The sequence below is a fragment of the Pelecanus crispus genome, chromosome 11, assembly GCF_030463565.1.
Source record: "Pelecanus crispus isolate bPelCri1 chromosome 11, bPelCri1.pri, whole genome shotgun sequence".
NCBI lineage: Eukaryota > Metazoa > Chordata > Aves > Pelecaniformes > Pelecanidae > Pelecanus > Pelecanus crispus.
The window spans coordinates 38,966,928-38,981,278 of NC_134653.1; the positions used below are offsets into that span (position 1 = coordinate 38,966,928).

A 14,351-nucleotide genomic window follows, 5' to 3' on the forward strand; every position below is an offset into this window, starting at 1 on the left:
ACACTACAGTCTACACACAATTATCATAGTATTTTAGACTCTTTCCAGGGAAATTACTCACAAAACCAACCTAGAAGTGACAATACAGTATCACAATGCATGACTAAAAATGCTTTATTGACACTGGAATTCCCCAGATTTTTCATTGGGTATTTGGCAGTTACTCAGTACTTGGATTTTAAAAGCCCTAAAATCTTAAAACTTGTCTCACAAAATAGTTATTTCAATAAAAGCACAAGACCTCAACCTGATAGTACTAAAAAATAGTTTCAACATTCTAGAAATTCAAGGAGTGTTTCAAAAAGTTTCTTCTAAAAAAAATAAACAAAAGCATTCAAGACAATTTTAAAAGAACATTTGAATGGTAATATAAATATGGAACTTCTTCAAAATCTATTTTCTCTTATTAGCCAACAACTAAACATCACAGGAGCATGTCTACTAATAAAAGCAGGTATGACAAACAGAAGTCCGATTTGCAAATACTCCTAGTTGACACCTTTTGCCATTACGAGTATGGGATCTTTAGAAAGAAGCAGTGTTCAATATCTGTGTGCTAAGGTTAAAATCCTTTTGACCTCCCAAGAGGCATAAAAACAACAGTCCAGGCCTGTACTGGTACATTTAAGATCAAGCAAGACGATACATCACAATTGCAGCACCACGGACTTTGGAACATCCAAAACAATTTCAGAGCATCTGATCCTCAGCTTCCGACACAAGGAGCCAAAAAGCACCACTGTGTAACAAGGGCAGAAGACAAACTGAAACAATCAGTAGCCAGAATGTAAAGAAAGAAACAAACAGATGTAGAAATCTTGGAAGCCATGCATGACTATGCTGTCTAACGAGCAACAATTGCAGCTGTTGACCCACTGTTTCAAACTTCTGAGTGAACAGAAGAAAGAAGAAATTGTAGCTTTGATACCCATTGAAAAAAGGTAAGTCATATTGTCATTTGGCTAGGACTACCGACATTCACAGCCTGTTGTTAAAGTCTTCATCTTACTCCTTCGCTTTCATATATATACCATAAAGATAATCTTGTGAGATTACTTCACATGTTAATACTAGAGCCCAAATCTTTATCTAGCCATGAAAAAGCCATGAGGTACTTTATATACTTTCAAACAGTCTTACAGGTTGTCTGAACTGACTGTACAAAACAATCTAGAGTTTGGCTTCTTCTCTGGGAGAAAGCAAGCTATCCCCACCCATCGCTGCAGAATAAGCGCACACACAAACCAATAAAAATAGTTCATCATTGAAAAGCAGTGAATATTTGAAGACAGTTGCAACAATTTGACAGTCTCATCAGATCTACAGTAAAATCTGTCTTGCCTTAAAGTAGCTTTAAAACAGACTTTGAACTAGTGTGAAGCTAATAGTCACAACTACAAATTAAGTCTTATAAGTCTTATGTCCCCACCTTTATTCCAGATAAAAACTACACACTAACATAGGCTACATCATTAAACACTGTGAAAGAAAAATGCAAATTCTACATTGATATCAAAGCTAAGAATGACACTGCTATGGCTGGGATTCCATCCTGAGCTCAAACGAGACATCATAATTAAAAGTCAATAACAGAGTATCAACTACAATTAGCTAATATCTCCATTTCTTTCACAACACAAACAGCTGCTCCTTTTCCAGCTGAAGTTCAAAAGCCACAAAAAGTTAAGAACAATGGAAGAGAAGCTTATGGATGACAAAACTTAAATAAATAAATCTCTTAAGAAGAAGAAAAAAAAAAATTCTGCTTGTACACAGTCTACCCCCCCCAAAAGAAAAACAATTGTCTTCATAAGAAACTCTTATCTTCAATTTATATTTTCACTAGAAGTTGCTGCATTATCTTAGAACATTCTACAGATAATATACGAATGTAATTTGGTTACTAACTTGATTTGTAATTAATTTTTCAATTAATCCTCCTTACACTGTCTTACCATTAGGACAAGAGAGAAATGAGTGCATCCAGAAATTTGCTCCGGTCTTCTGTTTTCAATTCAATTACTAAAATATGAAATATTTTATCACAAGATGCAAATAACTGAAAGATATACTAGATGTCACACTTGAATATTAATTCCAAGTATACTTATTCATATTCTTAATCAACTTTAAGAAGGAAAAAGAGAAACTATGTATTTGGACAAAATGCAAAGCACATTGTTTATTTTGCTCTTAGATTTCAGCAAACTCTGATTTCTAGGTGCTCACTACATGATATAGCTGCCACTTTTTAAATCTAGGAATGTTTCTTTTTATGTTCAACATGCATACATAAGTATGTATTATTAAAAACTGCCTCTTTTGTAAGCACATGCAAAGATAGGCAAATCTTGTTGCAGAACTCTCTTTTTTCAAACAGACAATAAATATTGCATCTCATAAGATCAATACCATACTTGGTTTGGCTGCTAAATATAAAACCCCTCAGAGAGAACCTCATAGATTTTCAACTGAAGTGCACATATGAAAATCATTACTCCATGCAAAGTGTAGATCGTCTCAAAAAGATATGCAAGCCTCTGCTTAGTAGTTTATAATTTCTGCACAACAAGATAGCACTTAGAAAAATATTGACAAACAATGTAGTTTGTGTTTATACTAGGCTCAGGAACAGTGTATTGCATACACACCCTTGATGTTTGCATCGAAGACTTACACAAATGAGTGTATTGTCTACAGTCTACGGAGGCTGTGTAAACGCTGACCCCTAAAGGACTATTTGGTGAATGAAATAAGTGATAACATTACTCACTTGACATGTCAAAATGGTTGTGTAAAGTCCTAGAATTGGTACTGTCTGCAGCTTTCTCAAATGCTCTTCCAAAAAAGCTGGAAGATGAACAGAAATACATATAAGCATTACAGAAACGATCTATTCACTAAGGAACTTTTTCCCTTGCTGTGAAAATGTCTTCCAGGTGTTTTTCATGTGCCATGTATTCAACATACACCTCACTTATTCAAGTGCAAAAATCTTAACATTGCAGGCTTTAAGAAATGAAGTCATGGGTTATAAAGTGAACTACTTCCCTCTTTTAAGATAAAGAAATACTTAAGAGGGAGGGAAAAAATCTTGCAAGGAAGCTGGGGCACATCTGTATCCTCTCTTAAAGTATCTCATGCATACCATATGCAAAAAGCATGTTTTTCAGGACACAATTCAAGTCAACATATTCAGTGTTAAATAGATACAGGAAAGATATATTTGCTTCAGAGACAGGAAAAGTCTATAGATAACCTTTAGTAAGAACTTTTAAACAATATGCTTACTTCTTTTTGTCAGAGCTTTCTGTCTCTGGAGGAATCCCCACCATGATCACAGTTCCCTGTTCAACATCCATTGGTGCAGCCATTATCAGTGGCAGCAATTTACAACGCTTGTTTTTTGTCTGGAAGTCAGAAAGCCTCTTTGTTAGACAAAACTCAGGAAACGATTTAGTTTCAGCTCTCCATATGAGCTAGTATTACAAATACTCATCTAAGGATACAGCTATAATGCAGTTCAACAGAAGGTGGTTTCTTCACATAATCTCTTAATCACCTTATTTCTTACAGTAAAAGTCATTTTAAGGACCAATAGAAATTTCAATTCTTCTCTGATCTTGCTTTTAATTTTAACACAGAAATTATACAGACAGACAAGATATGATTTACAGTAAAGAAAAAAGCTCTTAAAAAAACACAACAAAAGGACTGCAGGTATGGGTATCTAAAAACTTGGGCTGGGCTTAGTTTTTTGCAGTAATAGTTTTACATTGAAATACAAAAGGCAAAACATTGACAAACAGTCTTCACTAGAAATTATTTTCCCCTGTCATATTGTTTTACAGCAGTAAGCTGTAACTTTAACAAATTTTGTAATTTAACTAAATCCAAAAATAGTTATGAAGATTTTAACATTTTTAGACACTTAAGTAAATGAAACAGAAGTTTGTTTAAAGCGTTCTGTTCTTAAGGTAAGTGTTTTGCAGTGAGTTTTAAAAATGCTGTCCCACTCCTAGTGGCAGACTAGTTATTCACCATGTCTAACGTTCAAAATGAGGACAGACAGATGCCATCTGACAAGGATGGACCGTCATAAATTTCATTTACAAATTAGGAAGTGCTCACTGTGAAGACAGTTCTCAATCTTAAAACCTCATTTTTATTTGAATTGTGTAACTAATAGCTCAAAAGATAAATGCAAGTTTACTTCAGTTACATTAGTTGTAAAGATCAGAGGATTTTATTTAACAAGACACAGAAATCCTTAGACGACAATTACCATTCCTGCAATACTGCTTTTTTTTTGTGTCAGGTTAACTTTTCAAAGTATATATTTCATTATATGCTCCCTCAAAACTTACAAGATTACACAAAGATTTTACATTGTAAGTATCTTAGTAATGAAAACTCCTTCTAATGCTACGAAGTCTCACAGGCAGATATCTTTCCTAGAGCGGCATTCACAGATGCACTAAAATTATCCAAAAAATTAGCAGAAAAACATTAAGATTTTCATATGTTTTTAATAATCAACTGCAAGTATCCAACAGAACGATAACTGCTACACAGACCAGAAGTTAGTTAGTCAAAATCTTTTAATTTACTTACAGAGCAAACAAATGATTTGAGTAAGTATTTACTAAGCAGGCACAGAGACACTGGTTTGGAAAACAGTTTCACGTCTGGTGTGCCCTAGGAAAAGAAGAATTCAATTACAATCCAAGATTATTCTTCTACTTATTTAATTCTAATATCTACTGACAAGTCTAAAAGTTTTGTGTGGCTCAAAGACCACTAACACTAACCACTACAATACAGGAGTTTGATCTCACCCACTTGACTGAGATATGAAGCCCTCCCCCCTTTGAAAGGGCTGATTCTTCCTTTGGGAAGTTGAGAGTAGATGTCAATATTGACCCATGAGAGGACAGCACAGTACAGATAAATAGGTTCTTTCTGATGGAGTCATGCTTATTGGGTCAGTCAGGAAAACAGGGTTATTCAACTATGATACAGCCAAATATGACAGTCAAATGAGACAACAAAAAACTAGAATTCTGACCTCCATGAGAGAGCAATAGAGAAAAGGCCCCTGAGAAATTACAAGGTTGGTGCAAATACAGCTGGCTACTGTCTGCTGAATGGCACGTAACTGCTTTTTGGCTAGGTCCAGTCCTTGGTGCAGTTTGTCCAGGTTACCCCTGCAACAGAAAGTATAAAAATAAACACTTTCATATAAAAATAAAGCTTTTCACACAAAAGCGAGACCTCTCTAAACACTATTCATGGGATATTTTGATTTTTCTTCAATGGCTTATGAAGCATCAATGCATCTTTTAGATATGTAACTCATGTTCTCTAAATAAAATTGTAAAAGAATGAAGAGACCTATTTTCAGTACCTGGAGAGACTGTCCAAAGCTTTAATGAAATTAGTTGTTTCAGGCCCCTCTTTCTCTATGTTCTCCATGAGAGAAGCTGTTGCATAAACTATGTCACTTGCTGAGAACTTATTCTTAAAGCCAAAGTGAATGCTGAAGGTCTGAACTCTTAAATCCTTCATTCTGCAAAATGAGATAAAACCAGTAAAGATTATTAACATTATCAGCATTATTATCAACATCAACCAGCCATCGCCTCAGTATGTTAAGAACACGAAGACAAATCATACCCTAACATTTGCAACAAGCCTAATATTACTTTGTCAATCTAAAAAACATATTTTTAAAACAAGATGTTACTTCCTCTTCATACAAAAATATTTGAACTTAATTGAAAAGTATTGTCAGATAAAGCATTTGTATTTAAAAAAATTTACCCAAACTTGTTTGCAGATTCTTCAATCATTTCCCGAAGATTTTCTTTCAAAGACATGTCCATGGAATTAAACTTCTGTTTCACTTGCTTCAAAGGCAAACTAAAAACAGAAGGAAAAAATACATTGATAAGTGTGCCAGAAGAAACAAAGGTTTCGCCTTCCTTTCATAAGGCTTTCTTAATATTAGATAATTTAGCAAGTTAAGTCTGACTAAGCTTGTTTGCATTCTTTTTTCTTTAGTCGTTGAAGAGCAGATGTGAGAAAGCATAGGTAGCTTACTAATATGCTATTCCACAAAGGCATACAGCTGCCTTGTACACGAAAAACACAAGTTGCATCACTCAACTCAAAGAGACACTGCAACTTACTTAGACCCTCACAATCATATTTAAAAACTAACCAGTTGAATACTCGCAAGCTATATTATTGGTATTTTCCCAGAATTCATTGAAAAAGTTATCCTTTAATTAAGACTCAGATTTTTAGAACTCACCCCATGTCAGCCAAAAACTCCCGGAGCTTCTTCTGCCCTTGTACAGACCAAAGCTTAAGGCTAGCAGAGGTATATGAAGTGTTACAGAGACTTTCATATAGAGACCAGTGCTGATAAAGTGCCAGGCGCAGACTGAACAGGAATTATGGAAAATAATTACAAACACATAGAATCATAGAATTGTTTAGGTTGGAAAAGACCTTTAAGATCATCCAGTCCAACCATTAACCTAACATTACCAAGTCCATCACTAAACCAGTTGAGGGTAGAGTAGCAATTTCATGTTTCCGGGCTTGGTGGCTGGATTACTTATAATGAAAGTAAAAACTAGGAATCATTAAGATTGGAAAGGAGCTCTAAGATCATTCCAATCATCAACCCAACACCCGGATGCCCACTAAACCATGTCCCAAAGTGCCATGTCTACCTGTTTTTTTAACACTTCCAGGGATGGTGACTCCACCATCCATATAGCATTTGAAGTTAAAAATAGTAACAAAACTCCACAACTGGTAGGTAACTCTTCTTAATGTCCTTAGACATTGCATCTCTGTACTATGTAAGATATAGTTAGAAGCTGCAGGTGCACGTAACACAAGAGGGGCAACATTGACTTGTAACTAATTCTGAAAAGTTAAGCTGAACTGAAGCTACACGAGCTACTGAAAGAGGGATTCATGTTCAACAAAACATTCACATTTCCATTTCTTTTAATTCCATTTTCAGCAGCAGAGATGGTGCTGGGACTTTTTTTCCCTAGATAAAAACTCAACTGGGGTTCACCAAGTGGGTAGTGTTCACTTTTCCCAGATCTTATGCAAGGATACTCATATTCAAATGCTATTCGCATGCAATCAATTGACAGAGAATTTTCCTCATCCTCGTTGCGGTGGTTATGGCGAGACACATGACGCTGTAGGATTCCAATATCAGTCACATACTTCATTCTTAAACAAAACCAAATTTGTTACTTCACTTTCTTCCTGTGTACTTTTGTACTTGATTATGAGAACACAAAAATGCTTCCTAAAGGTTACACATTGGCCAGTCAACAGCATGAAAACTACAGATACATCTTCAAAAAAAACCAAACCAACCTGTTAAAAAATGTTCTTTCAATATTCAGCCATACACCTAGGCCATTAAAGCTAAAATAAAACCAATACAGAGAGACAGATAGACTAACTAATGAAATTAGTTAGTTAGTACATTTATCTCCTTAAAAACATCAGTGTATTAGTAACAATAGAACACCAGAACTAAAGTCTACACAGGTACTACTATAATTCTGATGGTATCTAGTAGGAAATAAGAAAAAAAGACAAAAAAAGAGAAAATCTGAAACTCATTAACTAAAACTGGAAAGGAAGCTGAAGGATACAGAATATACATTTTTTTTCCTTTAATAACACTGTATCAAGGTCATATTTACGTAAACTACTATTAAACACCACTTCTTCCCAGATCAGAAGTGATTGTTTTATAAGTTTGTGAAAAATAAAGTTAGTTTAAAAATTCTAAATAGTAGAAAAAGAAAATACAGTTTTTTCTGATGCATATTCCCATTTTTGGAAGGCATTAGATCACATTCCATCATTAAGATATTTAATGTTACTGTTTATTAATTATCTTGTATTATATTAATTCCCATGTGTTTCCTGATCTCTAGTAATTGCTATTAGTGACTCCTAAAAAAATTAATCGATAGATAAATAAATAAATAAATAAATAATAATAAAGATAAATTAAAAAAAAATCTTTCTTACTGAGTGATTTTATCTTGGACCCATTGATCTGTTAGGCCAACAATAGCCCACCTAAAATTGGGGGGGGGAAGGCAGGGGGACAGCAAAGAAAAGGAAAGAAAAAAGTTAAACCAAAAAATATTCCAGTACAGTATATTATATTTAACCCTCTAAGTATGTAACAGAACAAGTCAGAAACACTGTTCACCAACTGTACATAGAAGTTAATTACAAAGCTATATACTACTATTCCCTCTTTAGCCGACATACACATGTAATACCATCTTCCCTTTTTCCATGCGAAAGATATTGGTTGCTTGTAATTAATTTACACAGATGTGTCCTCCTATTCAAGACATACACCCACTCATGAAATAAACTGGAACCTCATACTGAAATCAAATAGCTTTGGGAAATCTTGCCTCTCTTTACTGTGGGATTAAGCTTCTAGCCTCTATGAAAAACAATAACAGAAACATACCACAACATGTCATTCAAGTCTTTAGACATTATCCATGCCAGATCAAACATCACCATCGCAGACTATATGAGGGAAAAGCAAAAAGAGAGGATAAATGAACACAAAACTCTCACTTCATTAAACAAATAGAACACATAAAGCTCTAGAAATCAAGCTTCAGTGACAAAATGCCTAAGACACTATGTACAAAGAAAAATATTTTATACAGCTCTGTAAACCTGCATTATATATGAAGCAGCACATAACAAAATATAAAAACAATCAGACAAGAGGCCAAATGACAGAAGGAACAGTTTGATGTCCTAAGTGTTAAGTTTGAAATACCCTGACACTTTGAAAGGCAAACAAGCTGCCTACATGCTAAAGTCTTTTTGTGAGAGTATTTCGTGCATAGATAGATACTTTTGTCAAGACTTAAAAAAATTCCACTATCGTTTTTTTTTATAGCAGCATTAAAGATATTAAACAACAAAAATGTTAATAGATCTTGTTTATCGTTTCCCCCCATTGTTAACATTACATTAGCCACTGTGACTCAGTTGGCTGTTGTCTGCCAGTCTACCAGTATTGTTTCTGTGATGTATCTAAATCATCAATGGTAAAATTGGCTGTGCACAACCAGAAAGCATTAAACTGCTAAGTCAAACTACTTGCACATATATATCTTACATATAATAAGATATAACAATATTATTATAATGTATAGTGTTATCAGACAATGATAACATTGTATTAGATAATTATAACATCGGATATTGTCCAATTACCTTTACATTGGCACTTAGCGTTTTTATGTCAAACAAGAGTTTATACTTACTGAGGTCCCATGGTATTCATATTGCTCGTAATCAAAAAGAATTTCTCGTCTAAAAAGGGAAAAGAACCCTCGTTTGACTAAGTGGTGAACTGGTCATTGGATCCAATTAAAAATATAAGCCAGGAATTGTGAAATAATATTTAAATTTCATTTCAGCAATTTAAAAAAAAAAAAAAAATTAAACTTGAGCTACAAATGGTTTTTCTGCAAGGCAATTAGATTTTAGTGGCAATGTGGAAACCACACTGAAATGTACTCATAAACTAAAAAGGAAAAATTTATTAAATCATTATTCCTCAAATCCCATTTTCTTATCCGATTTGTTCCTGCTCATTCCTATTGACAATAGTGGCATTGTAAAGGAAGAAAACAGAAGCACAAATTTCACCCTAAGATAGACAAGATAAGAGTACTACAGCTACTTAAAAATGAAGCAATGCACCTATTGCTACTCAAATTTATAAATTACTGTTTACGACTATCCTCCATTTAAAACTTTTATTTTTATATAGTAAATACCTCTCTCCACTTTCTGAATAAAATTAGAACTAAAGCATCTTGCAAATCAAGCAGCATAGTATCATGTTTTGTACTCTCAACAAGATTTTAGTCAAAAAGTAAGAGAAAGAGAGAGAGATACAAGCAACATTAAAAAAAGTTACACACACCTGCGTGCCTCCCATTCTCGCCTTTGTCGTCTTTTCATTGTTCTCTCTATTACATCCTGTAAATTAATTTGGAAGTTAATAAGCTAGAAAAAATACTCTAGTAGATCAGCACCTATCCAGATACTTTAATGACTAAGTCTTCATTAAAAATGCTTAATTAAAAGTCTTCATAAATAGCATCATCAGCTTGAAAACTCAAAGAAATCAAAAAGGTCTTTGTGAAATATTTAACAGATTCAAGAATAGCTTTTGTGTATACTATTTATAGGTTTTCCTTTGAATTTCTGATATCTGCTTTTGCTGAGTTAGTGCCCTTTGTAGATTAGTAAGAAAAAATGTACAATGTTAATAGAAAAAGAATATGAAATATATATTAAATCTGAGAATGTCTTTACACTGAATTGTCTCTTAATATTGCTAGCCTCATGACTTTGCTTCCTTGTATGGTATAAATAGAAAATATGCTGCAAATAGTATATGGCAAATTTAAGTTTTTGTGTCTACCATAACACACTTTTTCTATTTAACTGTTACAAGGACAGAAAAAATGTATTGCTACATTATTTGTGAGCTTCTATCTTCTGAAACAATCATTAAAAAAAAAGACGTTTATATCTAAATAAGTTATTTTGCTAGTCTGAAAAGCCCAGAGCACATGATCAGAGATAGATCTCTTCAGTTCACTGGTTACACAAAGACAGCATTATGCTTAATCAAATTCAAAACATGTTTTTTTATAAGGAGAAAATATTTCTGGGCAGTTCAGATAAATAAACATTTTGTGTATGTGAAACTACTGGTCATAGATTATTTTTAAATCTTACAGTTGAATTTCTGTTGTAATGGAACATAATTTTTAAACTCAAATGTCATTATTATGATGAGGTAAAGTATATGTAATAACTGTTTTATTTTCCTTCTTTTCACAACAAAGGAGCAGAAACACACCTCTTCAAAACGTCTACGTTTCTCTGCTGGTTCTGACCCATCACTTTCATTCTCCGAGTCCTCCTCTTCATCCTCTTCATCTCTGAAGATATCATCATAAGCAGGAACATCAAGATCATCGTCTTGTTTAACTAACAGCTTAATCTAGCAAGAAAAAAATGTATTTTAAATGAAGTATCTTATTTATGCATTTCAAATGACAAATGAGAATACTTCAGGTACTTAGTAAGAGAAACTAAAGATTCATTTTGGCTGTGAGTGATTCCTGGCATAATAAAAATATTGCTTTTTAATACAAAGACCACACTTATTTATACAAAATAAAGCAAAAAACCTATTCCTTTGTTACAGCATTACTGAAAAAATTATCATTTTTTGTGCTTGTTCAAGTCATGTTGTCAAATAATTTGTGCTTAATACTCAAATTCTAGGTGCTGCCTGATCATGAGAGATAATACATGTTACATTCTGGAGGATTTTTACCCTCCGATTTGCAGCAGTTTGATTTATAGCAACAGGATTAACAGGTGCTTACTACTGACAACTATCACTGCTATATATTATTTTATATAATATATTATAATATTATAATAATTAATAGGACTATAATAAATTAATATATTATGATATATAATATATATTTCATTACTGAAAACAGATTTTTTTCCAATCATGTACATTACTACTGCAAATATCTATTAATACTGCTTCCTGACCTACTACCTAACACTGTAAGCAGTTCAGCAAAACACAGAAAAGCACTACACCACCCACCACCACACTGTGAGAAGATTTTTATTATGAAAGAAAAGCATTCACCTGTGTGTCATTGTAAACATTCACTACATTGACAGGTCTGTGGCTGTCACATACAAAAAAAAAAGTGTCTTCTTCAGGCTGCAGGATCTCCAGAAGGTCAACATTGGCACCACAATTAATAAGAACAAAATGTTTGAACTGCAAACAGAAGCAAAAAAAACCCCAAAAGCTTTTTACTTCAATTAGCAGGAAACATGGAAGACTGAAAACATCTTTACAAAGCCTCCAAAGCACTAATCATTGCTAAATCTTATATTTGCTTTCTGATATTTGATGTCTCTGAGGAGGAAAAAAAATTGTAAGACAAACCACCAAATTCAGGGATGCTGGACCTCCAATACCACCACCTTTTATACCTCAAAATGTGTGCAAACTTAATTTGACTCTATCAAAATTATAGCACGTTAGTTTGAGCTGATATAAAAAACTTGACAAGTTTCTTACTGGTATGTAAAAATTTAACCACTGTTTTGAGGTAACCAGTAACAATAATTAGTTTAAGAGCTGACATTTTAAGTTGGGGAAAGGGAAGAAGTGTATGTCTGTATAAGATGAGCTGCAACTTAAAAAGTTTCCAGTATTTTTTCACCTGATCCTTATGCTCAAGAAAGGCAGTTTCAAGTTCTTGCCATCCAGATACTGGGACGAGTGTATATTGCACATGATCACATTGAAACAAAGCCTGAAATGAAGCAAATAGCTGTTAGCAAAGGTGAGGGGAAACAACCTCTTCTACAATGCTATACCATGCTATAATTCTATTTCATACAAATTTTATCTTGAAGACATCCCAAATGACAAATCTACATGAACTTTGGGAGTACGACTTACCAGTTTTCAGTGTCATAACTCACAGAAAAAATAAGTTACAAAAGCAGATTAAACCTTCACCCTTTCCCCAGTTCAAACCTATTAAAAGGATCCCAGGGCATTTTTTCTTTTACTATTAGCCTATAGTGATAATGAACAAAGACTTACTTGGAGTATTTTACAAGCACATAATGCATCAACATCTGAAGCAACAAGAAGAAGAACACGCTGCAAAAATGACAGAATAACAGTATTAGTATATTAACATAGGTGCCAAATCTAATGTGCTGGTACATGAAATGCGTAGATCACTGTGAGACTAGAAAGTAAGAAATTTAGGTAGAGATCATCATAAGCATAAACCAGGATTTCTTCTGAATGGACACTGCAACCAACTTAATCAATTTGGATCCCTGTAAATATGAACAATAAACAACTCCACATACCCAAAATATGTCAGCTGCTTTATAACATAATTACTCAGGCTTTTATGAACTGTACGTAGTTTTGAAGGTTCAAAGCTAGTCCACCCTACAACTATTTTCATCACGTCTAAAAAGGCCTAAGTTTTCAGCATAGGATCTGGAATAGTTTTTACTAAAGAAAATCTGTAGCAAAAACAGGAGCAAGGCAAATCTTGAAATAACCTGGATTTAGGCAAAACAATTTATCTGGTGTTTTTTTTCTTGGAGGGGGGAGCCTGAGATTTTGCTCACAGTTGGAGAAGTTGAGGGAAATGCTTTCATTTGCACAATCCATAATACAGTTTCACAGGTAGAAATACTACAAGACCGTCCAACAAAAGCTTTACCACTTCAGTGTACGCATTCGCTCTGAACAAAGTTAATCAAACTATGCGTTAGAAACGAAGGTAGCCAACCTGACCTGCTACAAGAAAGACTGCAAGAGCAACCTCAGAGAAGACAGAGTACAAAATGTAGTGTCTGGGCAAACAACATCAAAACGGTTAAAAAGACATCAAGAAAAAAACAGAACTAGAGATGTCTTAGTTAAAGAAAAGAGACGCAAGGCTATCCAAAGCATTCACGGGAAACGCGGCGAACTCCAAGCAAAGGCTCCGGCGAGACCCCGTCGTGCCGGCAGCAGCCTCGGCCCGGGCTGCCAGCGCCGCAGACGCACTCGCGAAGGGCGGGCGCTTTCACAGCCCAGGCCGACCGGGGCCCGCCGCCCTCAGCGCGGCCCGGGGCGCTACGGCCGCCTGACAGCCGCGCTGCCCGCCGCCGGCCCCCGCCCCGGCAGCCCCGAGGACGCGGACACCGCGGCTCCCCCCCCCCCCACACGGCCCCGAAAGGACCAGAGCGCCTCAGCCGCCGCAGACCGAGCCGGGCACGCCCCGGCACCGTCCCTGCTCCGTGAGGCGGCGGGAACCGCCGGCGCCCCGCGGGCAGCGGCCTGAGGGGAGGCGGCTCCGCCCGCCGCCGGGACGCCCGGGGCGACGCCACCCCCTCCCCATGCGCGGCCCGCCGCCCGCACCTGGCTGACAATCACGTCGTAGAACTCCCGGCGGCAGTCGGAGATGAACATGGCGGCAGCGCGAGAGCGGCGGAGAAGCGGCGGAGAAACGGCGGCAGCCACAGGCCGCCCCCACTCAAACTGGGCGCCAAATCAGCTCCACTTCCCATTGGACTTCTCCTCACGGCGCGCTGACCAATGGAAAAGCGGCCATCCCTCCTTCGCAGAGCGGATTGGGCGAAATGCCCAACCCGTTCCGGGTCTTCGCCAATGG

The 14,351-nt window shown here is 35.8% G+C and overlaps 1 protein-coding gene across 1 annotated transcript; it reads right to left on the reverse strand.

Annotated features, from left to right (window-relative positions):
- Positions 1-705: 705 nt before the first annotated feature.
- CDC45 (cell division cycle 45) lies at positions 706-14,149 on the reverse strand. The gene is made up of 19 exons (XM_075718614.1): positions 14,099-14,149; positions 12,773-12,832; positions 12,384-12,476; positions 11,795-11,932; positions 10,976-11,119; positions 10,028-10,083; positions 9,360-9,408; positions 8,543-8,604; positions 8,083-8,133; positions 7,144-7,263; positions 6,317-6,448; positions 5,824-5,922; positions 5,408-5,569; positions 5,069-5,207; positions 4,615-4,698; positions 3,292-3,410; positions 2,774-2,850; positions 1,956-2,022; positions 706-739 (listed from the first exon to the last, which is right to left on the reverse strand). Exons 1-18 carry the CDS (start codon positions 14,147-14,149, stop codon positions 1,958-1,960), a joined length of 1,701 nt encoding a protein of 566 aa, XP_075574729.1. The 3' UTR covers positions 706-739; positions 1,956-1,957.
- Between the last annotated feature and the right edge of the window lie 202 nt (positions 14,150-14,351).